Source organism: Lissotriton helveticus, chromosome 2_1 (assembly GCF_964261635.1).
Source record: "Lissotriton helveticus chromosome 2_1, aLisHel1.1, whole genome shotgun sequence".
NCBI classification, from domain to species: domain Eukaryota; kingdom Metazoa; phylum Chordata; class Amphibia; order Caudata; family Salamandridae; genus Lissotriton; species Lissotriton helveticus.
In genome coordinates this window covers 593,176,753-593,202,517 of record NC_136059.1, presented here as the reverse complement: position 1 = coordinate 593,202,517, position 25,765 = coordinate 593,176,753, and the positions used below count along the sequence as shown (strand labels likewise).

General features: G+C 43.4%; 1 protein-coding gene across 1 annotated transcript in view; it reads left to right on the top strand.

The window, feature by feature from the left end:
• The window catches only part of MAP1B (microtubule associated protein 1B), a 474,660-nt gene that overhangs the window by 285,034 nt on the left and 163,861 nt on the right, over nt 1-25,765 (top strand). The window contains exon 3 of the mRNA XM_078675281.1: nt 6,503-6,585. Coding sequence (XP_078531407.1) covers nt 6,503-6,585 — 83 coding nt within the window. The remainder of the gene's footprint in view (nt 1-6,502; nt 6,586-25,765) is intronic.

Sequence of the window (25,765 nt, the reverse complement as noted above, 5' to 3'; positions counted from 1 at the left end):
ACGCTCAAGAGCGGGGCCCGCGGCCAGGAATCCACCAAGTGACAAGCGTCGCGGCCCTGCTAGGATTCTCTGGTGCTCGGTCTGCAAATGGCGGCTAATTGCCTTCAGCAGAGAGCAAATTAAAGGTTATGCGTGAAAGCGCGTTCACTTCAGCGCAGTGGCGCCTTGTGGCTTTATATAATACGAATTTTTTTTGTCCAGTAATATAGATTTTTAGGTACTGCGCACAATTAAAAGTAGCAATTAAGGTAGCCTGGACCCCCGCTTAATATACGCAGCTTGTTTTTTGGTGGACAAGAGAGGGCAGCAATAAAAAGTGTATTTATACATTTGTGCTTGTCTCTTGGAAATGATGTGTGAAAACGTTAGTGTTGTACTGCTCGTACGAGAGTACTGGCCCTTTAAGTTTGTTTTTCACATTCGGGATGTCCAGGGCTTGATATAGAAGTATAAAAGTGCACGTACTCCTCGTTCCAAAAGACCTGTTTGCTGCTGAGAATTGCCAGTACTCTCCGATTAAAAGCATTGGAGCGCGGCTGAGAAGTGCCGGTACTCTCCGATTAAAAGCATTGGAGCGCGGCTGAGAAGTGCCGGTACTCTCCGATTAAAGGCATTGGAGCGCGGCTGAGAAGTGCCGGCACTCTCCGATTAAAAGCATTGGAGCGCGGCTGAGAAGTGCCGGTACTCTCCGATTAAAGGCATTGGAGCGCGGCTGAGAAGTGCCGGCACTCTCCGATTAAAAGCATTGGAGCGCGGCTGAGAAGTGCCGGTACTCTCCGATTAAAGGCATTGGAGCGCGGCTGAGAAGCGCCGGTACTCTCCGATTAAAGGCATTGGAGCGCGGCTGAGAAGCGCCGGTACTCTCCGATTAAAGGCATTGGAGCGCGGCTGAGAAGCGCCGGTACTCTCCGATTAAAGGCATTGGAGCGCGGCTGAGAAGCGCCGGTACTCTCCGATTAAAAGCATTGGAGCGCGGCTGAGAAGCGCCGGTACTCTCCGATTAAAGGCATTGGAGCGCGGCTGAGAAGCGCCGGTACTCTCCGATTAAAAGCATTGGAGCGCGGCTGAGAAGTGCCGGTACTCTCCGATTAAAGGCATTGGAGCGCGGCTGAGAAGTGCCGGCACTCTCCGATTAAAAGCATTGGAGCGCGGCTGAGAAGCGCCGGTACTCTCCGATTAAAGGCATTGGAGCGCGGCTGAGAAGTGCCGGCACTCTCCGATTAAAAGCATTGGAGCGCGGCTGAGAATCGCCGGTACTCTCCGATTAAAGGCATTGGAGCGCGGCTGAGAAGTGCCGGCACTCTCCGATTAAAAGCATCGGAGTGCGGCTGAGAAGTGCCGGCACTCTCCGATTAAAAGCATTGGAGCGCGGCTGAGAAGTGCCGGTACTCTCCGATTAAAGGCATTGGAGCGCGGCTGAGAAGTGCCAGCACTCTCCGATTAAAAGCATTGGAGCGCGGCTGAGAAGCGCCGGTACTCTCCGATTAAAGGCATTGGAGCGCGGCTGAGAAGCGCCGGTACTCTCCGATTAAAGGCATTGGAGCGCGGCTGAGAAGCGCCGGTACTCTCCGATTAAAGGCATTGGAGCGCGGCTGAGAAGTGCCGGCACTCTCCGATTAAAAGCATTGGAGCGCGGCTGAGAAGCGCCGGTACTCTCCGATTAAAGGCATTGGAGCGCGGCTGAGAAGCGCCGGTACTCTCCGATTAAAGGCATTGGAGCGCGGCTGAGAAGTGCCGGCACTCTCCGATTAAAAGCATTGGAGCGCGGCTGAGAAGCGCCGGTACTCTCCGATTAAAGGCATTGGAGCGCGGCTGAGAAGTGCCGGCACTCTCCGATTAAAAGCATTGGAGCGCGGCTGAGAAGCGCCGGTACTCTCCGATTAAAGGCATTGGAGCGCGGCTGAGAAGCGCCGGTACTCTCCGATTAAAGGCATTGGAGCGCGGCTGAGAAGCGCCGGTACTCTCCGATTAAAAGCATCGGAGTGCGGCTGAGAAGTGCCGGCACTCTCCGATTAAAAGCATTGGAGCGCGGCTGAGAAGTGCCGGTACTCTCCGATTAAAGGCATTGGAGCGCGGCTGAGAAGTGCCGGCACTCTCCGATTAAAAGCATTGGAGCGCGGCTGAGAAGCGCCGGTACTCTCCGATTAAAGGCATTGGAGCGCAGCTGAGAAGCGCCGGTACTCTCCGATTAAAGGCATTGGAGCGCGGCTGAGAAGCGCCGGTACTCTCCGATTAAAAGCATCGGAGTGCGGCTGAGAAGTGCCGGCACGATCCCTTCCAAAATAGAGTGCAGGTGGTGAGTAGCTGATCGCACCTGCCGTTTGACGCACTGGTCACAGGAATGGAAAAGATTGTTCCTGTGCTCATGAACCGTGCAAGTATGTTCGGCACTCCAGACTGAAGCACTTCCCATCCAATAAAGTTATTGTGGCCCTATGCTTGTAATTTGGCGCTACCTAGTGCTAGAGCAGCAAAGCTACTACTTTATTTCACCTTCTGGAAGTGCTCGTCCTGCTTTCCTTTTGAAAAGCCTATTCTAGGTCTGGCAAAGCCAACCTGTGTTGAATACACAAAGGGTAGGCTTTGTGCCTGCTCCCTTCAAACCATTGGCTTGCTTGGATGAGCCTCCCTCAGCCACTGACTTGAGACATTGTCAGTCACATCTTGGATCAGCCAAGTGGAGGATTTTAGTCTCACAGTCAGGCTGTGTGTCTGTTTGGTGTAACCATTCGCCTCCTCAGAAGCTCTTCCACTGGAATGCTTGAGAGATTTTCTTACATTTGAAAACTACCCCCCAACATCATACTTTTTGTCACATTCAGTTCTTTATCTCCTGCCTGCAATGCATTCAAAAATCAGTTATTCTTTAAACAAATTTTCACTGAAGTCACATTGGTTCACTTTACAGCAAAGCAAATTAATTAGCAGGGACGCCAAAGGGTTGTTCCTGTAATGGTTTCCAATCGAAGAATGACCTTTTGGTGTCCATGGTAACCACATTTAGCAGCAAAGCTACCAGTAAGATTCAGCATGTCCAGCAGCCCCCTTCTCCTGCCGCTGGCCTTCGGCGAAATGCAAATTCAGAGATACAGCTGGCTGTGCCAGAATGAATATATATTACTTTTCATTGAAAACGCCAGTCAAATCTATTGGCTTGTATAATGCTTGCCTTTTCTACAGGCCACCAGTGCTCCCATATGCCCAAAAGCAGACACATGAGGTAGGTTGTGCCTCCCATCCTGGTTCCTAAGTGGGTGTGGACGTAGGACCTGAAAGCGTGTAGATCCTGGAAGTGGCTGACAGCTGAAAGACCATGCCGGGCAGTGCGAAGGACAGATTTGTCGATGAGGCACCGTAAGCATATGTACAAGGGCACCCCACCCTTGGTTGCATCACACCACAGGGAGGATCCTCAGAGGCTTCTAGGCACTGTGTGACCCTCCCAAATGCTGCACTCTATGTACTCCACTGTCCACTTGATGCATATTCAGTGTCCTGCCAGTAGAAAATGCAGCTCCTGCAGTGTTAACTGGCACCACGTGCATTTGTGAATGAAACGCTGTTTTTTTCTGAGATGCATCACAGGTACCTTTTACACTGTGTATCGGGCCCCTGCGTGCAGGGTCCACGCACCTTCAGTTCTACATTCTCTTTCAAAACCCAGGACTACGTGGACCATGTCGATGCTTTACAAATCATTCTGGTATGCTATGGATGACTAATGTCTCCACTATTGTGCCCCTCAGCTCATGCCACAGTAGGAAGGACCCCCCTTAAGAACACACCAGTTCACAATAGAAACATTTAATGCAGTTATAAATAGAAATCTGAATGAATCTCTCAGAAGGAAGACATCTGCTGTGGATTGAAACATTTTGGTTTTGTGGTTTGTGCGTGGCGAGGAATGCAAGCATGACCAGTTAACGCATGGCATTTCATTGTGTCATTCGTGCATGATCGGAAAGGAACATATGTCCTCACAGTGGCCCTGGTAGGATCAGGCATTGTCTTAAAACACAGTAGTGTCTGGCTTAAAGAACTCACTTTTTTGTTTTTTTAATTATTATATAATTCTATATACAGGAAACATCAAATGTATCCTGTGAGGAGTAAGTCACCACAGGTAAAAAAAAAACATCACTTTCGTTACTCGTTCTGGACACGAGAATCATCCCACCATTATTCTAAACATTTCCAGAAATGGTGGCAATTATCGGCGTGATCAGTTCTCAGAGAAAAGGTTTAAATGTTGCTGATCTTTGGCAATGACGTATGTATCTGTTGATTCTGATCCTTGGCAACGTGATGGAAGTGCCTGGGCAGATCCTGTCAGTATACCATAGAGAAAAGGCAAGCATGAAATAGATGGGATTTTAGCAAACTCCTTATGAAGAGGGCTGCATAAATGAAGCCAAGAACAAATGCAGGAGGGGACTCACCGCTCCTCAGAATGACAACAACTCAAGGACCATCACCAAACCACAGCATGTTAGGAGAAATGGAAGAACGTGTAAACATGAATGGAACGAAACCAGAACTTCAGTGACAAGCAACACACCCACATTAGAATGGATTTAAGCATACATCTCAGTGCTTCCTTTGAATGTTTTTTATGCCTGGGTGTGAAATTCTGCTCCACTTGTGAGTTTTTCTCACTTTGTGCTCCGCGTAGAGCATGGAGCTCCCAAAAACTCATTTGAGTTACGTTGAAGAGCGAGGAAAATCTTACTCCAGATCACTTCCCAGCAAGATTATCCAACACGGGCAGTCGCAAATGGTCGCTACCACCCATGTTGAGAAACCTTCCATTCGCGTTGAGGAAGCTGCTGTTCAAGTAAAATATCTACTCGAGTCACAGAAAAATGCAGCGCCGTCTTGTGCTGCATGTGGTGCCGTGCGCTCTGTATAACACAAGGTGCTAAAAATCTGCAAAAACGGCACGATGTAACGCACAGAGTTTTGGGGTACTTTGCGGAGTTCTGCAAACTCCGCCCAGGCCTAATGATTTTCAGATATTCACTGACCAACTAAACGGACAGGTTAAAAATGCAGCACTTGATGCAGGAGAGCCTAATGAATGTTGGAGACAACACAAACTAGTTGGTTAACAGAGGTCACAGAGTTGTTTAGCAGGTGGGAATGAGGTGCTCAAAAAGTCCTAGGCATGGATTGCCTGAAGAACAGTTGAATATCATTAACAAACCTAGACTACTAATGGCTTCAAACTGGCTTTCAGAGAATGTGTTTAGTACACAGGTTGGCGCTTGTGTGTCTGATCCGTGCTGTCCTTACTATATCAAAGCCAAAAACTTTGTGCACCTCACTTTATCCAGATGTATCTATGAGCTACACGACCCTTCTCTTTAAGCTATAAAATGTAAAACAAAATAAAGTGCAAATCTTTAAAAGGCTGTCATATTTATCTGCAACTAATGGCTCGGTTGTAATCGAAATGGTGCTCCTTTAACTTATAGGATAGTATTTTTGCTTGTTTTGACCTTGAAATTATAATTAATGGTGCTCAGTTCAATTTATTGGGTCATGCATGGTTAATAAGACCTGTAACATGTTTAAAAGGACAGAATAAAACCATGTTGATAAAGTTAATTAACAGCATCACTTAGAAAAGAAGAATCCTGTGACATATTAAAAATAGAAGTTCCATTTAAGTCTTTAGAGTAAGGCCCAGAGACTGTTTTGAGTTTTTGTGCAAACAGCAATGATTCATAAGGTGCAGTTTTGTACTGAGTACTTGAACTTGGCCTTGCATAATCGTGGTCCCAAAGTTCGCAAAATGTAGGTTTATATGAAGTAAGGTCATCAAACCCTGGCCATGTTTGGGCAGTATTTCATGTTATCAGTTCATCAGTCTGTTAGGTATCTGGCTTTTTGCTTTATATGGTTGTGACGTCCTATGTGCAAACCGCAGTCAGGGTCTAATGTACAAATTTATACTGATATTAGTCAGATTAGAGTTCGACACTCACTTGAGCCCAACCCAGAGCATATCAAGTTCTTTGTGCAAGCTGAGATAGTTGTCTGTATGGCATTCTGTGCTAGGTGAGGGGTATCTTTGTTTCTTGCTATATTCGTCGCTCAGTTGCGTGGAGGCCGTTGGTTCTCACACTTTGCACACAGGTTGATTTCGTGAGAGATGTCCACATGATGGTCAGTGGCTGGGAGTGAATAGTCGATCTTCTTTTCAAACAATAACGATTATTAAAGGTGAATTGCACATTGAAAAGGATATTTTGACATTGTCTCCCAGTTATTGGTGCACCATGAAAATCTTAAGGAGACATTACAACTTTTGAAGATCAGTCAAACGTAGGGACAAGTGAATTCCTGCTTTTAAAAGGTAGATAAAGCCCAATTTGTTATTAAAGATGACATTGGTATTTTCACCTATTTATGATATGTGACCAATGAAAAGTTTCCAGATTAGTTTGCTTTTTTTAAAACTTCTACACACAAATTCACCATTTTCTTTCTATATCTCCAGGTCAGAAAATTCTCCACCACCGCAGTGACGTCCTAGAAACTGTTGTCCTCATCAACCCATCAGATGAAGCGGTCAGCACCGAGGTAGGTCACCCATTCTCCTTGGCCCTTAACACCATGCATTTTGCAAATCAGCTCATAAACACTGAATGTCTTTTGAGGATAAGGTCCCACAAACGTCCACATCTCTCCCCAGAATCAGTAGCTTCACGCACACTAGTTGCAGGCCTTCTGCAGCTTGAATGAGTTCTTATGCGTGGCAGATGGGGCTTCTGTTCAGAAATGCAGGCATCCCACCCCAACTCACAGGCAATCCATGGCCTTAGAATCCTCATCCTCAGTATCCTCAATATAACCATACAGTTTTGGATTTACTTTCCATAATAGTAATGGCCTGCTCTAGGGGCTCTTTTCTGGCACCCCTTAGTAGTTTTAATGTGCTACCTCTTTGTTAATTCCAAATGATAGGCAGGTAAATGTAAATTTATTTCAATCAACTTGCGGTTAGTAAAGTTCAGAAAGATGGGTGGGATTCATTCAGATTCATGCTCTGTGTGAGGCACTACAGAGGTTTGAGGTTCATCTTTTACTGGACGTTAAGGTGATGTGGACTCACTTCCCTGCTCTCAGGGACCACCGCCTCAGCCAGACTCTGTCATGACAGCAACATCCCCAGTCATACAGGAGCCATGTTACTTGGTTCCTAGGGTACTAGAGACGCGAGAAGCGGTCTCCAGTTCCTAGAGAAGACACCAGTTACTCATGGTGGGAAATGGATTTCTGGAAGGAAACCAGCAAAAGGCACCATGATGAGACTGAGACTGATCCTCGAGTGTATGAGCTGCCCCATCAGTCTCATTCTGCTGAACAAAGCCTGCCCTCAGATGACATTTTCAGACTTTATTAAACCAAGCTGTAGCGGCTACCCGAAAGGCTCCTGAAGGGTCTCCTACATCCCAAAGATGCAGTCTGGAAGCTTCTCCTGATCCAGATACAGAAGTATCCGTGATGAGGATCAACATCGTAATTCAAAGTTAAAAGAAGTGACCTGAAGGGTAAAAGGTGGGATGGGTAGGGACGAGGTAGGGAAGTGGGAACAATGATAATGGAAATGTGTATTGATTGTTAGCAAATCATCGTGCTTACCAGCCCACTAAATACCTGTGCAATGTTTTATTTTGTCATCAATAAAAAGTTTTGAACAAAAAAAAGTTACCTGTGTAACTCCCATTGCATATTGCTTTAAGACACGTTCTGGACAGACCGCTAGAATGTGGAGAAGACTATAGATTATCTTGCAGATGTCCTCTGACTAACTTCCAAGAAGACTTTTCATCTGTTTTTCAGGTAGATTCCCTAATGGCTGGCCTCGCCTCTCAAGTAACTATTATATCAAAAGATGTCTCACCGGCTGATGCGTTGATAAGAAGGTAGATGGGGCCATTAATCATCCTTTGTGGCCAGAGCCAACTCTTAGGCAACATGCACAGCGCAAACTCTCTTGAGTGATTATTAAGTGCAAGCTGAAGAAATGCATCAGGGCATGGATTGGTCCTCCCATATATCTATTATTGAACAGCAGGCCTGATTTCTTTCAGACATTTACTGGGATTGCCTTTGCGCTGCTGCTTCTGGTTCCACAGTGGCTGCTAGGAGGTGCATTTGAATCAAAGACTGGAAGGTAAACAGCTCTCAGAAAGCTCTACTAAGTCTCCTGCCTTTCATTGGATCAAAGGCGTTTGGTTCGCACCTTGAAGAATTGGTAAACAAATCTATGGCGGACTTCAAGTTGTCGACTCCAAACCCCTTCCGAGAAGAGGTAAAGCACATGAATTTCACAGCTAGTTTGATTACCCCACCCTCCCCCCAGCCATCTAAGAGTGCAGTCACCCCTTTCATGGCCAGGGAGGCACATATGTTGATAAGTACCAGTCCCAGCCTGTCGTCACCACTCTCCCCCAGTGATTCTTATCACAGATGTCAACAGCAGGGCATAGGGATCCATTCTGGGAAGGGCCTCGTCCAATTGGAGAAAATATGGCGTCCTCCAAGCTCTCCTCTTCTCTACTCGTGTAATTAAGGGTCGAGGTGTAGGAGCCCGCATAGACAACCAACTGGTAAGGGCTCATGTCAATCACCTGAGGGGAACAAGGATTTCTAGTGCAGATTTTCCAGCACAGGTGATATAGACCTGGGCGGAATCCAGTCTTCTTCCCCTATCAGTGATTACCTACTGGGGATGGAGAATGGGCTTTTGCATCCCTTAAGCCTGATTTTTCCATCCTCAGTGTCCCTCAGTCTGTTCCATGTCTATTTGAAGTGTTCGGGTCCCGTTGGCTAGCGCTATTTGCCTCAGTTCAGGACGCTCTTCTTCCCAACTTCTGTTCTCTAGATCCTTCTCAGGGAGTGTTGGGGATCAATGCAATGTCTATTGCTTGGACCAGACATCTCCTGTAATCCTTTCCTCTTTTTACCATTTTGGGCAGGGTCCTTTGGAAAATCAGGGATGAATAAGCAGTGGTTCTGTTGATAGCCCTGTTTTAGCCTCAGGGACCCTAGTTCCCTCCACTTTACCAGCTCTCAGTTCAGGATTGAGCTAGGGGTTAGGAAAATAAGTGGCTAAAGTTACAACCCCTGGATAGTTAATCAGAAATGGCTTTGTGTATTAAGCAATGTATGCACTAGAAAATCCTTAACATCTTCAAAAGGGACTGGTGGCATTTTTAAACTCTGTGTTCCTCCAGATTGTGACCCAACCAGCGTTCTCAATTGTATCTTGGATGGTTTTCTTTTAGGACTAACATTTTCTACCTGCAATCCTCCCACACATTTCTGTGCTATTGCAGACTTTGTATGGGTGATGCTGTTGCAACCTCCTTTGGTTAAAGTCAGATTTTGAGTTCTGTTCAGATATGAAATTGTTTGCAGTGTTTCGAGTCTGTATATATTTAATTTTTTTTTGCATTTAGTGGGTATTTTTAGCTTGGGTACAGCCTCATGATGTAAAGGCTAGAACAATGAAAATAGGCGAGTAGGAAATGCTCCGATTACTCAACAGTAGGATTATTTACTCCGACTCCTAGTCTTTCTCGTCACAGACCTAGGTTCCCCCCAGCCCTTAATTTATAATTGAATAGGTCCCGGTGCCAAAAGATCTGCTCAGAACCCTGCAACAGGCACTATTAAATGCCAGCTCACCAAATACCAAGGCTGCATAGCCTTGAATCCACCCCAGGCGTCTTTTATCACCGCCAGACACTCCCTGCCCATTTATCTCTCTTTAGCTGGTTCGTTCTTTGTCCCTTTGTCACAGATGTTCCGTCTTTCTCTTCCTCTTTCTTTCCACTTTGTGTGTTTTTCCCTCTCTTGGTCTCGGGAAATGACTGCAGAGAGAAAAGAAGTCCTGTTCTCAAAAAATGAGTGCCAGTGGCCACCATCGGTAATAACAGGCTCAAATTAAGCACTGGTTTAAAAAGGGAAGAGAAGACCACTGGATACTGATATAAGCGTTATATTCTGGAATAGATTAGGGTGGATTCCTGTTTATAGTGCACAGGAAAGGGTAGAGTAATTACAGGTATCTTACCAGTCAAAACAGTTTTAGAATTATTTTTACTTTTAATTATAGATATTATAGGTAAAGCCTGTGTGTGTGTGTGTGTGTGTGTGTGTGTGTGTGTGTGTGTGTATATATATATATATATATATATATATATATATATATATATATATATATATATATAAATATCCAAAAACAAAAGCACCCAACAGTTGGAGGCCCACACGTTTCAAGTTAAATCTTTAATTCATCCAGGTTGCATCGCACATCAGCATGGTAGGAACAGCTAATTTTGCCATAAATTTCTGCGACTCGTTTCGGGCGTCCATCAGCCCTTGTTCACAGGTATGGCTTATATGAAATTCAGCAGCGAAGCAAGTGAGTCAATTATAGTATTCCTTCACACGTCCCGCCCCTTGGGCGTGTCCACGCATTGCATATTGGTCTTTGTAGTTCTTTCTCAATTTTACCTATAGTAGGTGCCACTGCCCAGTTTTCAAAGTTTTCAAAGCCATACCTGTGAACAAGGGCGAATGGACGCCCGAAACGCGTCGGAGAAATTTATGGCAAAATTAGCTGTTCCTACCATGCTGATGCTGCGATGCAACCTGGCTGAATTAAAGAGTTAACTCGAAACGTGTGGGCCTCCAACTGCTGGGTCCTTTAGTTTATATATATATATATATATATATATATATATATATATATATATATATATCGATACACGCTCGCTTTTTCAAAAGAAAGCAGACGGCACTCCAAACTGGTGGTGTTTTCGTGGATTTATTGGCAGACCCCCTACCCCATAAGCAGACAAACGCGTTTCGCCGTAAAACGGCTTCCTCAGTGTCAAAGTGAATAAACATGTACGCCATTTTATCTCCACCTCTTCATTTACATCAAAAGAGGACTAAGCCGAAAATTGATTAGAATTATGGCAGACATCTTGTAATATGCAAGTCTTATTTTTTAGCGTTAATACACGGAAAATTGGCGATTCATAAAGTGCTCGTGCATTTAAAAACAAAGGAAAAAACGGAGGAAAAAATCCCCCATATGGATTGATTGTTAAATACTTGACTTGCTTAGACAGAGAAAAATTATGCATGTAGTAAAGACCATTACTTCATATATATACACACATTGTTTTTCCTAGCGTATCAAGAAAACAATTTTTTTGCATTCTTTTTATAAGAAGATGTTAAGAGTAAGTATAAAGTGCAACAAATAATGCTGATATTTTATATAACACTTTGTACCGATCATCACATAATTTGACATTTCTATGTAATGAGTGTCCATCAGCGATCTATTTAAGTACACCGTGTGTTTTCAAAGTCTTTCTCTGTGTAGTTATATTGACTACGTGCAAGTCACTTTTTTCATTGTGCCCTGGATGGGCATATTTTCTTGTTCCTTTACAACATCTAGCCCTGTATGGGCATAGGCCTCCCTGGTTCAATTGTAATGATTTCATAATCAATTATACATAAGAGCATTGGGGAGAGGTAGCAGAAAGTTAGTGTCCTGATTTCGTATCAGATGTTGCCTCTTAATTTTTATACAGTTGACCTCGCTATAATTTTAATCCAGGTGTACCCAGAGTTCTTCATCATTATTTAGACCCACCGGCTTCATAGTTTGGAGGTCGATGATGTATCTCGACTCCATAGCCCTCAAAGTTCTGATCTTATCCCCACCCTTTCCTGTTTCTCCAACTGATCTATCAGATAGAAGGACAGTAAGTCTCTGTTGCTGTTATGGTGGGTTTCGAAGTGGCGTGCCACTGGGTAGTTCTTATCCTTATTGGTGATGGCACGCATGTGCTCTAGGATGCGCTTTTTTGCTGGATTGATCGTACTTCCAACGTACCTCTTGGAGCACGGGCAAACAAGACAATATACAACAAATTCTGAATTGCAGTTCAAAAATTTATTGATAATTCTTGTCGGTCGGGGGTCATTGGGTCTACCCTCGTATTTAGTCTTCTTCTGACTGTATTTACATGCTTTACAATGCATGCAGGGGTAGAAACCCTGGATTGAAAATATATATATATATATATATATATATATATATATATATATATATATATATATATATATATATATATATATATATATGAGAGAGAGAGAGAGACCTCATGATACAAGGTGTCTGATAAGGAAGACTAGGCAGAATACTAAAGATTAGCAGTAAATAATGGGGGCATGGTCCTGCCCTCTATTGAGTCTAATACTAGCATTCAGGAAACCAAGGGATCTACAGCCAGATGGAATGTCTTATATGCTACTCTGAGCAGTAAAGGTAATTCTGGAGAACTCGTTACTAAGGCATATCCCACCAGAGCTGAGGTAGCATCTGTGGCCAAACACATGCTTCTCCTTTAGAAATCAGCAATATGGCATTTTCCTGTTATGAACACTACTCTCTGAAGGTCAGAGCCAGTTTCACTCAGGTGATCTATCACAACCTCTTTAGTTGAAGCCTTTCATGCACTGTAGGGATGCACAAATGCATTGTCATGTGGTACATGCTTCCGAGTGTTTGTGAATCACGCTTTGCTGTATGACCGACCATTTCTTATATTCAATTATGAGTCCAGTGCCGAAATGGGATCCAAAAGTAGCCCTGCAAAAAATGTTTAACCCAGCTTGCTTTTACTCTCCTATTTTTCCCCTCCCTCCCCCAACTCTCTCCTTTATCCTCTCTCCCTTTCCCATCTCTACACTCTACTCTTTCTACAGGCTCCGCTATGCCCTCTGCTGGTTCCCTGACAGAATATTGATACCTAAAATATCCCCATACCACAATATCGAGTTATAAATATAGATGTCACAAAAAATCAACATCCTATATTTATAATGGTAAGCACAAAAATATCGCAAACAAATATCGGTCATAAATATAGTTGTACAAAATATTGTTTATATATATATAAAATAAAATATAAAAAAATAAATATATTAAATAATAAAAGTAATTACAAAAAAGTCGATTTAATATACATTTTAACCAATATAACAAACAAACCTAAACTAAAAAAGTTAAACACACATATATAATAATATATATATTTACTTTAAAACAATTAATAAACTTTTTTACATGTATTTTATAATTTTAAATTATATAAAAATGTAACAAATAAGTGTATGTATACATATGCCAATAACATAAAATCTATTTGAAAACAGTTTATTATAAATTAAAACATTAAACTATTTAAAATTCTTTAACCTTAAATTTCCCACTCCAGACAGTGCAACAGTAAGGAAACTGTTGGATAGTAGAGGGGTAAAAATTACTATTCCCGCTCCAGTGAGTGCAATAGTAAGGAAAGTGTTGGATAGCGGAGGGATAACATTTACTATTCCCACTCCAATGAGTGCAACAGTCGGAAAGTGCTGGATAGCGGAGAGGTAAAAATTACTATTCCCACTCCAGCAAGTGCAACAGTAGGAAAAGTGTTGGATAGCGGAGGGATAATATTTTCTATTCCCACTCCAGTCAGTGCAACAGTAAGGAAAGTGTGGGATAGCAGAGGGGTAAAAAGTACTATTCCTACTCCAATGAGTGCAACAGTATGGAAAGTGTTGGATAGCGGAGGGGTAAACATTACTATTCCCACTCCAATGAGTGCAACAGTCGGAAAGTGCTGGATAGCGGAGAGGTAAAAATTACTATTCCCACTCCAGCAAGTGCAACAGTAGGAAAAGTGTTGGATAGCGGAGGGATAATATTTTCTATTCCCACTCCAGTCAGTGCAACAGTAAGGAAAGTGTGGGATAGCAGAGGGGTAAAAAGTACTATTCCTACTCCAATGAGTGCAACAGTATGGAAAGTGTTGGATAGCGGAGGGGTAAACATTACAATTCCCACTCCAATGAGTGCAACGGTAGGGAAAGTGTTGGATAGCAGAGGGGTAAGAATTACTATTCCCACTCAGGGGCAGCCTTAGGCATGTGCAAGCTGTGCACCTGCACAGGGCCGCCAAACCCCAGGGACCGCCACTCCAATATATATCCTTAATATAATAATCCTCTGAGGATGGATACATATTTGAGTGGCGGCCCCTGGCAGGGATTTGGCGGCCTCCGACTCTGTTCCACTTCCAAACACCCTGCTCCCCCGGCCTCTTCACTGGCCTCCGCGCCTGAGTTCCTCCGGCGGCCCCCTACCTATGCTCCCTGCCCAGGGCCGCCATGAGCCTAAAGCCGCCCCTGTCCCTCTCCAGTCAGTGCAGCAGTAGGGAAAGTGTTGGATAGCGGAGGGGTAAAATGACTATTCCCACTCCAGTGAGTGCAAGAGTTGGGAAAGTGTTGGATAGCGGAGGGTAAAATGTATTCCCACTCCAGTCAGTTCAAAATTAAAAACAAACAAAATGTCAACAACTCCAAAACATATTTTAAGAACAAAATACACAAAAAAATAAATACATATGTTAAAAATTAAGATACAAAAATATTTAATAAAAAATAACATGAAAATAAAAACATTATAATGTGACAAATACCTACAAATATTATATTGAATAAAATAAAACATTTCAAATAAATATTTTTATTTAGGAATTATTTATGAACAAAAACATCAATTATTACATACATGTAGTTTAATTACTTCCTACCCTATAACACCACACAATTCACACGCACATCTAAATAAAAAGAAAATGTACTTCCATAATTAACATAATGAATTGTCAATTAAAGAAAGATTTAATTAAAAACAAATTAAAACACATACAAATTAATTATTTTCCCACCCTTTACCCCTATAATCCCCACAACCCACACCTATAACTAATTTGTAAAAAACGAATTACACAATTTAAATTGTTTTTCAATACAGCAACTAATAGTTTTTAACAACTACGGTAATCAGAATGTAAGTAAAATTAATGTAATCCACACCCCTTACCCCTATAAACCAAAACCTATGCATGAAAAGAATGAAACAATTACCCTAATTAATGATCAATTAATTAATATTAACTGTCAACTAAGTATTAATGATTTAAAAATAAAATGACTTCCCACCCTTTACCCCTATAAACCCCACAACCTGCACCTAAAATTAATTACACAATTTACATATTTAATTAATTAATATGAATTAACAACTAATTATTACTTAATTAAAAATGAATAACTTCCCACCTTTTACCTCTATAAACCCAAAATACATGCCCCCCAAAAATATAATTAAACGATTAACAAAATTATTTATCAATCATTCATTATTAATTATCAACAAATTATTACTTAATTAAAAATAAAATATTTCCCACCCTTTACCCCTACATACCCCACATCTCGCAAATAAAAAAATGGCACAATTACCATACTTAATGACAAATGAATTCATTAATGTTTATTAAAAACCAATTAATAATTAGTTACAAATACATTACTGCCAACCTTATATCCCTAAAAAGCCCATAACCCACACATAAAATTTACAAAAAAATTAACACAATTAACACTGTAAAATCTCATTAAATAAATATTAATAAATAAAAATAATCATTAATTTATTATAATTAAATTACTTCTCACCCAATTCCTCTATAAACCCACAACCCGCTGCAGAACTAAAAAACGCAAAATGTAATTAAAATAAAATTAATAACTACTAAAAATGTAACACATATACTAAAAACGTTATCAATACTTATACAAAAAATATATATCACATACATTTAAAATATATACTAAAATACATAACACTAATTAAAAAATCGATATTTTAAACAACCATTTTTGCTAACAATATGAATGACTTCTATATTTTTTTAAACGATATTTCTTACCTTAAATTCAATATTCTTGACCACGATATACTTGATGTCGCTATTTCTGTGTCACGATATTTACAACTCGTTATTGGTGTAGATCGACATTTACAACTCAATATTTGTCTAAATACCCCTTCTGCCATAAGCCTTAAAAAAGTCCAAAAACTCCCTCCAATTGTTCCAGTCCACCCTCGGGCTCGGGTTGAATGCCCAACATCAGAAATGGCCAGTACAGCCCTGTATGAGTCTGAACCGAAACCGAATGGACCTACAGGAATATAGCTGTGATCAAAATCTGTAACCTACTTTTCCTATCACCAGTAGCAGAAAGTGGGGATTATTTAATTGGGCAGCCAGCAAACTAAAACATTAAATCCTGCTGGGGGAGGGATCACACTGCCAACCTCTCAGCATCACTTCTCCCAAATGCATACTTGTTATTGTGGATCATAGTAGTTTCAGGCGCACACAAGTGGAAAGTGTTCAACCTCAGTGTTATTAGCATAGCATAAGCTTGCATCCCTGGACACGTGCTTCTTGGCGGGTGCCAGACATCCGCAGAGAGTAGCGACTATGTTTGAAGAGCTTGAAATGCTGGGCAGGTGGGCACTGTGAGAATCTGGCAGTGTCCGGAATTAGAACTGGTTGGCAGAATAAGAAGCACACATTGGTGGTGAAAGGGCGAGATTTTGATCGATACCTTATATCTATTGATCCAAACCTCGATCTGGTCGACTGAACCTTTATTGCCTGTCTTGAAAGGAAACAGTACACCTATCTGCAAATTAGTTCACCCAAGAAAGGACTCTACTCTCAAAGATCACGGACAACTTCTAGGTTTCAAAAGTTTATTGTAAAGATATAATGAGCTGCAAATACAAGCATCTCAGAATGAGATTCACGAGATACACAGGTCCAATTACATACATGTGCTCTCGAAAAGCCCTCAGACGAGCAACAGAAATCACTAACACAAGTTCTAAAAATAGCAAAGCTATCAGCATAGACGCATATCTCTCCTTCATTTAGGTTGGAGGAAAACAAACACAGGTTAGGCGTCCCTACCCTGTTCTAGATGGTATCCCTACTTAACCAAGTCCCAACCTAACAAAGGTGTCAGCAATGAATGACCCCCAAGGGAAGTCACCCACTCTAAGTCTCTTGGTGAAAACCTAAAGTTCTCCAGTCATGACCCCTCACTGCCTACCCATCCGCTCTCTAAAGGGTCCTCAGGTCTCTGCTCTAACTCCACCCAGGGGTGCTGTCCCTAATACAAAACAGTCAACAACATTTGAGACGCCCCTTGCGAAACGCCTCTCACGTGGTGCAACTTCAGGCTTTTTCCATGATGCTTTGTATTGGGCCTCAGACGTTAGAGTTGACCTTGCTTCTCAGTCTCTTCTCCGGCCCGCTGATACCCCTTAAACATTCCAGAACCCTCCTCCATGTCTGGGCCGTCTACTGAACAGGCCTCTATTCATTCACTTATAATTGGATCCCCCCTTTCCTGTTGCAGACAGATATCTGCCGCCAAGAACCCAACTCTCATAGACTTCTAAAAAGGCTTGCAACATTTCTCAGCCCAGACATGTACGTATAAATCAATGCTAAAACATTTCAGGCCTACAATATTTCACATTATGATTATAGCATTCAATTTCTTCATTTAATTAAAGCATGTTAAAACTCTTATTCTATTATTTAGAAAACATTACTCTAAATCATGGCCCATTAATGCAATGACCAAAACGTTAAACAATCTGTGTCGTGAAAAGAAACACCTTCCCTTTTAGCTCCAGCTCTGGCCCTGAGGCCTACCACGTTCTGCGTTTTATCCCAGACCATCTTATATGTTAACAGCTACACGACATAGATTCAAAATAATCACGTCTACTAAAATCATATAATGTCACGCATTTCTGTATTAATTCCACTTCTACTTAAATCTCTATATTAGCTATACATTTAGAATATAATTTCAGATACTATTAGCACTCATGGCATTTCTCTTCATGAATTATGCTCTCTATAGGTAAGTGTGATGTACTCATATATTTATATCAGTTTGCGCTCTCTCAGTTCCCCCCTTTGATGACCTCTCGGGGTCATCACTAACATTTAAACTGCAGTTATTGCTGGCATTCTCTGCGCTTCCAGAGCTCTCAGGCTCCTGTACTGATTATCTTGTATGGCAGCCAATCTCTGCAACTGTTCTCTTTGGGCCCTTTCTGACCTTCTTGCTCTGTACCATTTGAATACCCTCACCAATCCCCACAATATTATCCCACAGATCAATATTATGATGATAGGCTTTAGGATATACCAAATAAAGCTTTTGCCTAAGGTGGAAAACCACCCTCCAACTGTACTCATTCCGTGGCCCACCTTTTCCCAGACATTTTCTCTACTCAAGTCTTCGATCTCTTTGTGTATATTAGTTATGTTCTTAATAACTTTCTCAAGGGGTTTTGAAAGGTCTGGAATGTAAGTGCAACATTCCTGAACCTTCAAAGCCTTACAGACTCCGCCCTCTTTTGCTAATAAGACATCTAATGCAAGCCGATTTTGAAGAACCATAGCCCTTATCGATTGCATCTCTCCTTCTACCAGCATTAAGGACTGAGCAGTGCTGGCAGACAACCTGTCGACAACTGTTGCCAATCGTCTAATTTTAACATCATTAAGGATTATTCCCAAAAGAGGGAACATAGCTCCAAAGACATCTCCAACCATTTCTGCATCGCCTAAATCCCTCCTTCCCCTCGATGATGTCTGGCCCTCTATGATCAATAAGTCTTGTGCATGATATATTTTGGGGAAGACAATTGCCAAGTAACATGATCCATACCAGTTGTCAGGTAGTCTCACGTAAGCATTTCTTCCACATACAAAATACACATTTGGAATCACTTGCATTCCCTTCAGGAAATCCTTAGTGTAGTACTCTAAATTAAAAGCATGTTCACAGTCAACTTCACCCACGTATACATTTTCATAATACGTTTTGGCTCGGTGAAGACATAACTTTCCTCTCTGCGCTTTATCTAAAGCTATTGGACCACTACTACCCTTTCTCTTGTGTGACTTCTCTTCCTCGGTCCAATCTAATTTCCCTTGTCCTGATTTTTTCAAAATCTTTTGTCTCCTGTAACGATCATCCACCTGCCCTATGAACTTTTTCTCGACTTCTGACACCTTGCATGTCAGATTATTTCTACGGGCATGTGAAGTATCTAAGGTAATCCAAGGAATGAAGAACTTGGCCAATCTGTCTTCACTCTTCCAGTAATCCCATTTATTCATCTGCTTATAATTCGGGACTTCTGGCAACACAGAATCATAATTGGAGAAATAGTATTCAAAACTATCTCTCTCATAAAATATACTAAGCAATAAGCTACATGTAATGCCATATGTCAGAGGGAGGTGATGATATCGAATTCCTTCATCTACAGACGCAGGCAACTGCATGCAGACGTAGCAATCCTTAACCTCCATGGCATCCACGTATTCATACAAAAGTTTAGCATAAGCATTTGACCTAAAGTCTCCTTGGGACTCGTCTACATGTAACCTGCGGGCTTCTGCAGCCAATAACGCTTTCTCTTGAGTGTTTTCCCTTTTCTCACCTGCAACAGTGGGTGTAAGTGTTACTACAGAATTCGCATCAGTTACCTTTACCTCTTCCTCATGTCCCTTTACATAAGAAATTGTTACCACTAAAGCTATTAATATTATCACTCCTACTATTAGTGTACCTATTATACATTTAGCTCTGCGGTTCGGGGTGCCGGCCTCCATTTCGTCAGACAATCTAGCTTTTCCCTTTCTCTTTGCAAAAAAAGTTCTTTTCCTCTCGTTCCTTTACAGTCTCTTTCAATCCTTTTTTGTCTTTAGAATCCACACAGCTGGAGGCTGACAGCCTTTTTCGCAAAAAGTCCTTTCACAGTTCAAAAGACAACCCTAGCCCTTCTCCATCCACTCAAGGGGTTCCCTAAAATTCTCTGCTTCCTGGGCGCTAGGTAATCTTCTTTCCTTCTGCTTGCTTTATTTACAAAGTCCTTTAACAATCGACTATTAGATTTGTAGTTGCAGCTTCAATAGCATAGTTCAATATTTCCATGCGAAGAGTATGCTCTTCATGTGCTGTTATCGTGGTACCAAAGTCGGGGAATTTCAATTCTGTAAGAAACATGTGTTTTAACTTGCTGAGGCGGGGAGGTCTGGGGAGCACGAATGTTAGTGACCCTTCTTGTTCGACACCGGGTACCAACAGTTGTATTTCCACGGTGATAATGGGCTCAGAACTGGACACCACCACCGCTCGGATCCTCCCTGTCTCCGGTTTCACAGACATTTGTCGCCAGATATGTCCACTCAGGTGTGGAGTATCTTCTGTTAGGCACACGCACTCTTCTTGACCTTCTTCGGTCTGGTGCTTCAGCGCCCTGAGCACCTTCTTCTGGGTCTGAGTCTTCTGATATCGGAGGAAGGGTTGCTTCTGGAGTTGACCTCAGGCTAGAACTTCTTCTTTGCGGCCAATTTGCTTCTCCACGTGCCCTTCTACTCCTTCTCCTTCTGGTCTGTTCTCGCTCTCTTTCAGACCTGTCAGGGTCAGACTCGTACTCCCAGCTGTCTTCTCCTTCTGTAGCGTCTTCTGTTTCGCTGTTGTACTGACCGTCCTCAGCTTGGTCAGACTCGTTCCCTGCTTCCACTGGCACCTCTACAGCTTGGCTAGCCCCCTCTATGGCTTCTTGGTCCTCTGCTGGACGTCCATCCGAGAGAGGAGCTGTTTCCAGAGGTGCTGGAACCCTTTTCGTATGCGACGCGTGTATCCAGTTGGGCAGGCCTCCCACCTTTACAGCTGTACTTGTGATCAGGATGACCTGGTAGGGCCCACGCCAACGAATATCCAAGCAGCTTCTTCTCACATGTTTCTTCACCAGGACCCAGTCCCCAGGATACAGGTCATGGCAAGGGGCCTGGCACGCTGGAACCTCTGCAGCCTGCACCTGAAGGGACACAGAACGCATGGCGTCAGACAGCCCCTTACAATAGTCCAGGATCATATCATCTGTGATATTTAACAGTGCAGTAGCTGGAATAGATGGCAGTCTCATTGCTCTCCCCATTAACACCTCATGTGGTGACAACCCTGTTCTTCTGTCTGGGGTACTACGAAGGCTCATGAGTACTAATGGCAGGGCGTCAGGCCAATTCAGGGTCGTTGAGGAGCAAACTTTCGCTATTCTGGACTTGATCGTGCCATTAATTTGTTCCACAATTCCTGAGGCTTCTGGTCGGTAACTGCAATGGAGCTTTTGGTCTATATTCAGTGCAACACAAATCATCTTCACAAGCTCGCTGTTAAAATGTGTTCCCCTATCTGATTCCAAAAAGGCCGGCACCCCGAACCGAGGGATAAGTTCTCTAAGCAGTAACTTAGCCACTGTGAGGGTGTCGCACCTACGTGTAGGGTATGCCTCAACCCATCTGGAGAACACACAAACAACCACCAGGACATAGCGGAGGCGGTTGCATCTTGGCATTTCAATGAAATCTATCTGCATTCTGTTGAATGGACCTCCAGACCTTCCTATGTGACTTAGTGCAACTGGTGTTCTTTTCCCTACATTCAGCTGCTGGCAGGTCACACAACGCTGGCACACTGCTTCTGCTGCTATTCTAAACTTAGGATTGTACCAAGTCTGTCTAAACACTCTCAGCATAGCATCTCTCCCTAAGTGTACTGGACCATGTATGAGTCTAGCCATTGGACTCACCATCTCATTGGGCAACACTGCTCTGCCGTCTGCTGAGACCCAAAAATGAGTCTCACCCATTACACATCCTGCCTTTACCCATGTTTCCTTTTCTGAATCAGGAGCATTTTCTTGCATGGTTGACAATTCATCCCAAGTATCAACAGTTTCCAGTATCATGGCTAATTCAGTTCTTACATTTATTCCACCCACATCCACCTCTGTGAAAGAGTAACCTTGTTCTGCGCAATACCGCGCAACTTCATCAGCATATCTATTGCCTTTTGAAACAAAGTCCTCATTTTTGGTATGTGCGATGCACTTTACAACTGCGATACTTGCTGGACATTGCAATGCTTCTAACAACAAGCGCACAAACTCTCCATTGCGAATGGGAGAGCCTGAAGAAGTCATGAACCCTCTTTGAGACCATAACTGCCCGTAATCATGAACTACCCCAAACCCGTATTGGCTATCGGTGTAGATGGTGACTCGAATTTGATTGCCTGCTAAGCAAGCACGTGTTAGGGCAATAATCTCGGCTACCTGAGCGGAGTTTACTCCTTCCAGGCACCCTGCTTCCACAACTCCTTCAATTGTACAAACAGCATAAGCTGCTCTCAACTGCCCAACTTCGTCTCTTACACATGAGCCATCGACAAAGAAAACTTCGTCTGGGTCGGTCAGTGGCTCATCTACGATGTCGGGTCTGGGTTTGGTGCATAGTTCAGTCACATCGAGACAGTCATGGTCTGTATATTCATCATCATCATCAATATCATTTGGAAGTGGCATTAAGGTAGCAGGATTCAAAACAGAGCATCTCTTGAGGGTCACGTTCTCTGCAGCAAGAATAACTTGCTCATAGCGCGTGAGCCTGCTATTGGTCAGATGCTGTGTTTTGGTCCTGGTCATCAACAGTTCAACAGAATGTGGCACGCACACCTCTAACGGGTGCCCCATGACGATATTTTCACATCTCTCAATGCTGACACCCGTTGCAGCAACGGATTTGAGACATCCGGGCAACGCTGCGGCTACTGGGTCTAAAGTAGCCGAGAAATAAGCAACTGGTCTACGGGCATTCCCATGGATTTGGACCAACACAGACAACGCACAACCTTCTCTCTCACAACAGTAAAGAAAGAATTGTTTATTGTAATCAGGCATTCCCAATGCCGGAGCACGACACAGGTCCTCTCTCAGCTGTAAGAATGCCATCAAACAGTCTTTGTCCCATGGTACCGGATCACTCACCTCTTTGTGCGTCAGTTTTTGCAAGGGCTTTGCTTTCAGTGAAAAGTTCACGATCCACTGTCGGCAATAACCCACCATCCCTAGGAACATCCTGACCTCTCTCTGTGTCTGAGGCGCGTTCATTTTCATGATCGCCTCTATCCTGTCTGGTGACACCTTTCGTTTGCCTTTCTCAATTCTGTGTCCCAAGTACTGTACTTCTGTCAGGCAGTACTGCAATTTTCCCGGGGACACCTTGTGCCCATTGGCAGCTAGGTGATTTAACAAAGCAATGGAGTCTTCCCTGCAAGCTTCTTCTGTTTCTGACGCCACAAGGAGGTCGTCTATGTACTGGACCAGAACTGACTTCTGGGGCAGCACTAGACTTTCAAGATTTTTCTTCAGAAGCTGGTTAAAGATCGATGGACTCTCTGTATACCCCTGAGGGATACGACACCATGTTAGGACGCGATTTTCCAGCTTAAATGCGAAAAGAAAATGGCTATCTTCGTCCAAAGGGATCGAAAAGAAAGCCTGACAAAGATCTATCACAGTGAACCACTCAGCTTGGAATGGAATCTGAAACAGTATCACTGATGGATTCGGTACCACTGGACAACATGAAACGACTATGTTATTAATCTTTCGAAGGTCCTGCACTATCCGAAATTTCCCATTTGGTTTCTGCAGACCCATAATCGGGGAGTTACATGGACTACCCACGATTTCTTTCAGTATTCCCTGTTTAATCATGGACTCGATCACGGGTTTTATGCCTGCAATCGTTTCTGGAGTCAGTTTATACTGGGGTGTTCTTGGGAACTCAGCATGCGGTTTCACTACAATTTTCACTGGGTCCACCCCTTTGACCAATCCAATCTCTTCCCCAGTGAAATCCCATACCTCTGATGCCACTGTCTCTCTCAAATCCCAGGGAAGCTCGTCTACTGTCAAAGTAGGGTACAGCTCCACACATATTCTTGAGTTTGCAACTTTGAAATCTGCATCATCATCATTAGTCAATACCTCCACTCCCTGGGGTGTACAATATATAGTACAATTCAATTTGCACAACAGGTCTCTTCCTAGCAGACACACAGGGCTTGAATCGCAAACCACAAATTGGTGCTCATCGCTGTACTTCCCTATTTTCACCTGTACCGGTTCTGTCAATTGGCTGGTTATTCTCCTGTTTGCGACCCCTACCACCTGTATGGTCTCTCCAGACATGGGCAGGTCTGGAACTGCAGCTGATCTGATCGTGGATCTAGTGGCTCCTGTGTCCACCAGAAATGTCGTAGGGCACCCTGCTACTTCTGCTTCAACATAGGGTCCCCTCTGATCTACCTCTAGGGCTGCCCCAAGGGTGCAGTCTTCTCTTTCCACTCTCTGTCCGGTTAATGGGTCCACATAATAGCATTCTTCACCTTCCACAAACAGGGGCATTTGTCTATAGGTCTTACCCATACTCCCTACTCGAGGAGGTTGCGGGAACTGGGCTCGGGGAGGAGCCCCCCCCCCTTTGAGCACCTTTCCTTGGTATGGCGTCGCCCCTCTCATAGGTGCGCTCTGAACCTCTTCCTCCTCTATCTCTTGCTCTCCGATCTCCACATTGTAAGGGCACTCGCGTTTCCAATGCCCCAACTCGTTGCACTGGTGACACCTAGTCGTTTTCTTCAAGGTAGCTATGTCTACTCTGGGTCTAAAGGTAGTACTCTCCTCATTACCCTTGTTCTGACTGTACTGCTTCTTACCTCCTGTACCTGTCCCTTGCTGCTGTTGTTGCGGTCCCCCCTTTCCTGCTGCCTGCAATTGTACCACCATCAGCTTCTCTTTTAGTTTCTTAGCCTTGGAGTCTACCTCATCACAGCAGTACCTGGCATATCTCAGTATTTCATCTAGGGGTCTACTTTGCCAACAAATCGAGTGTTGCTGAATCATTAAACTAATATCCGGTCTCAGTCCCAGGACGAACTTGGACACGAATTGCCCTATGTCCTTTGGATCCATTACATCCAAGCCGCTATACTGTTTAAACGCCTTCAGCAATCTCTCGTAATATTCATGGACTGTCTCTTTGGGTTCCTGTCTCGTTCTGTCTATTCTGACCCAATCTATGTCTTGCATAGGCACTTTTTCTTTCAGCCAAGTCATCACTCTCTCGAATTTTGCCATCACGATCTCGGACGGCCCATTAGTCCTAGCATCTCTCTCTGGCTCCGTTGTGGGCCACTCAGCGCTAACCTTGCATGCTGTCCACAGATCCCCTGGTACTACAATGTCAAACAGCGTGTTCAGATCTATCCATAGGACTTTTGAGATCTTTACAAACCTCTCGACTTGCTTGTACCACTCCACGGGGCTCTCTCGTAACTTGGGGAAAGATGTGGTAAAAGCAGCTAAATCTCCCCTACTCCAAGGGACATGTACATAGCTCCCATTGGCAACTTCACGCAAAGGGTAAGCTTCTATTCCCTGCTGTCCTGGTGTTATACCAATCATGCTTCTTCTGCCGGTCCCTTTCTTGGACCACCTCTCTTCCCATTTATCTAGTGCCCTCCATGTCCTTATTCCAGTAATCAATTCCCTTATGTGTGTTTTCAGCCCAATCGTTCTCCTCTCATCTAGATCCCGATCTGAGTAATGTAGCCTGTGGTTACCCTGTAATGCTTTGGTTCTTGACAAGTCCACCATATATTTGCCTGCTAGTTCGACTAACTTCTCATGGACTGCTCTCGCCTTTCGTGTGATGTCCTTTGCCATATACAGTATTTCATCCTGTTCATACATTTCCATTCTTTCCAAAGGCAGGGTACCATCTACCATGTCATCCAGATCTGACCTTAAGCTGGAGACATCAAGTCTCTTGGCTTTTATCTCAGCTCGCAATATGTCTTTTGAAGGGGG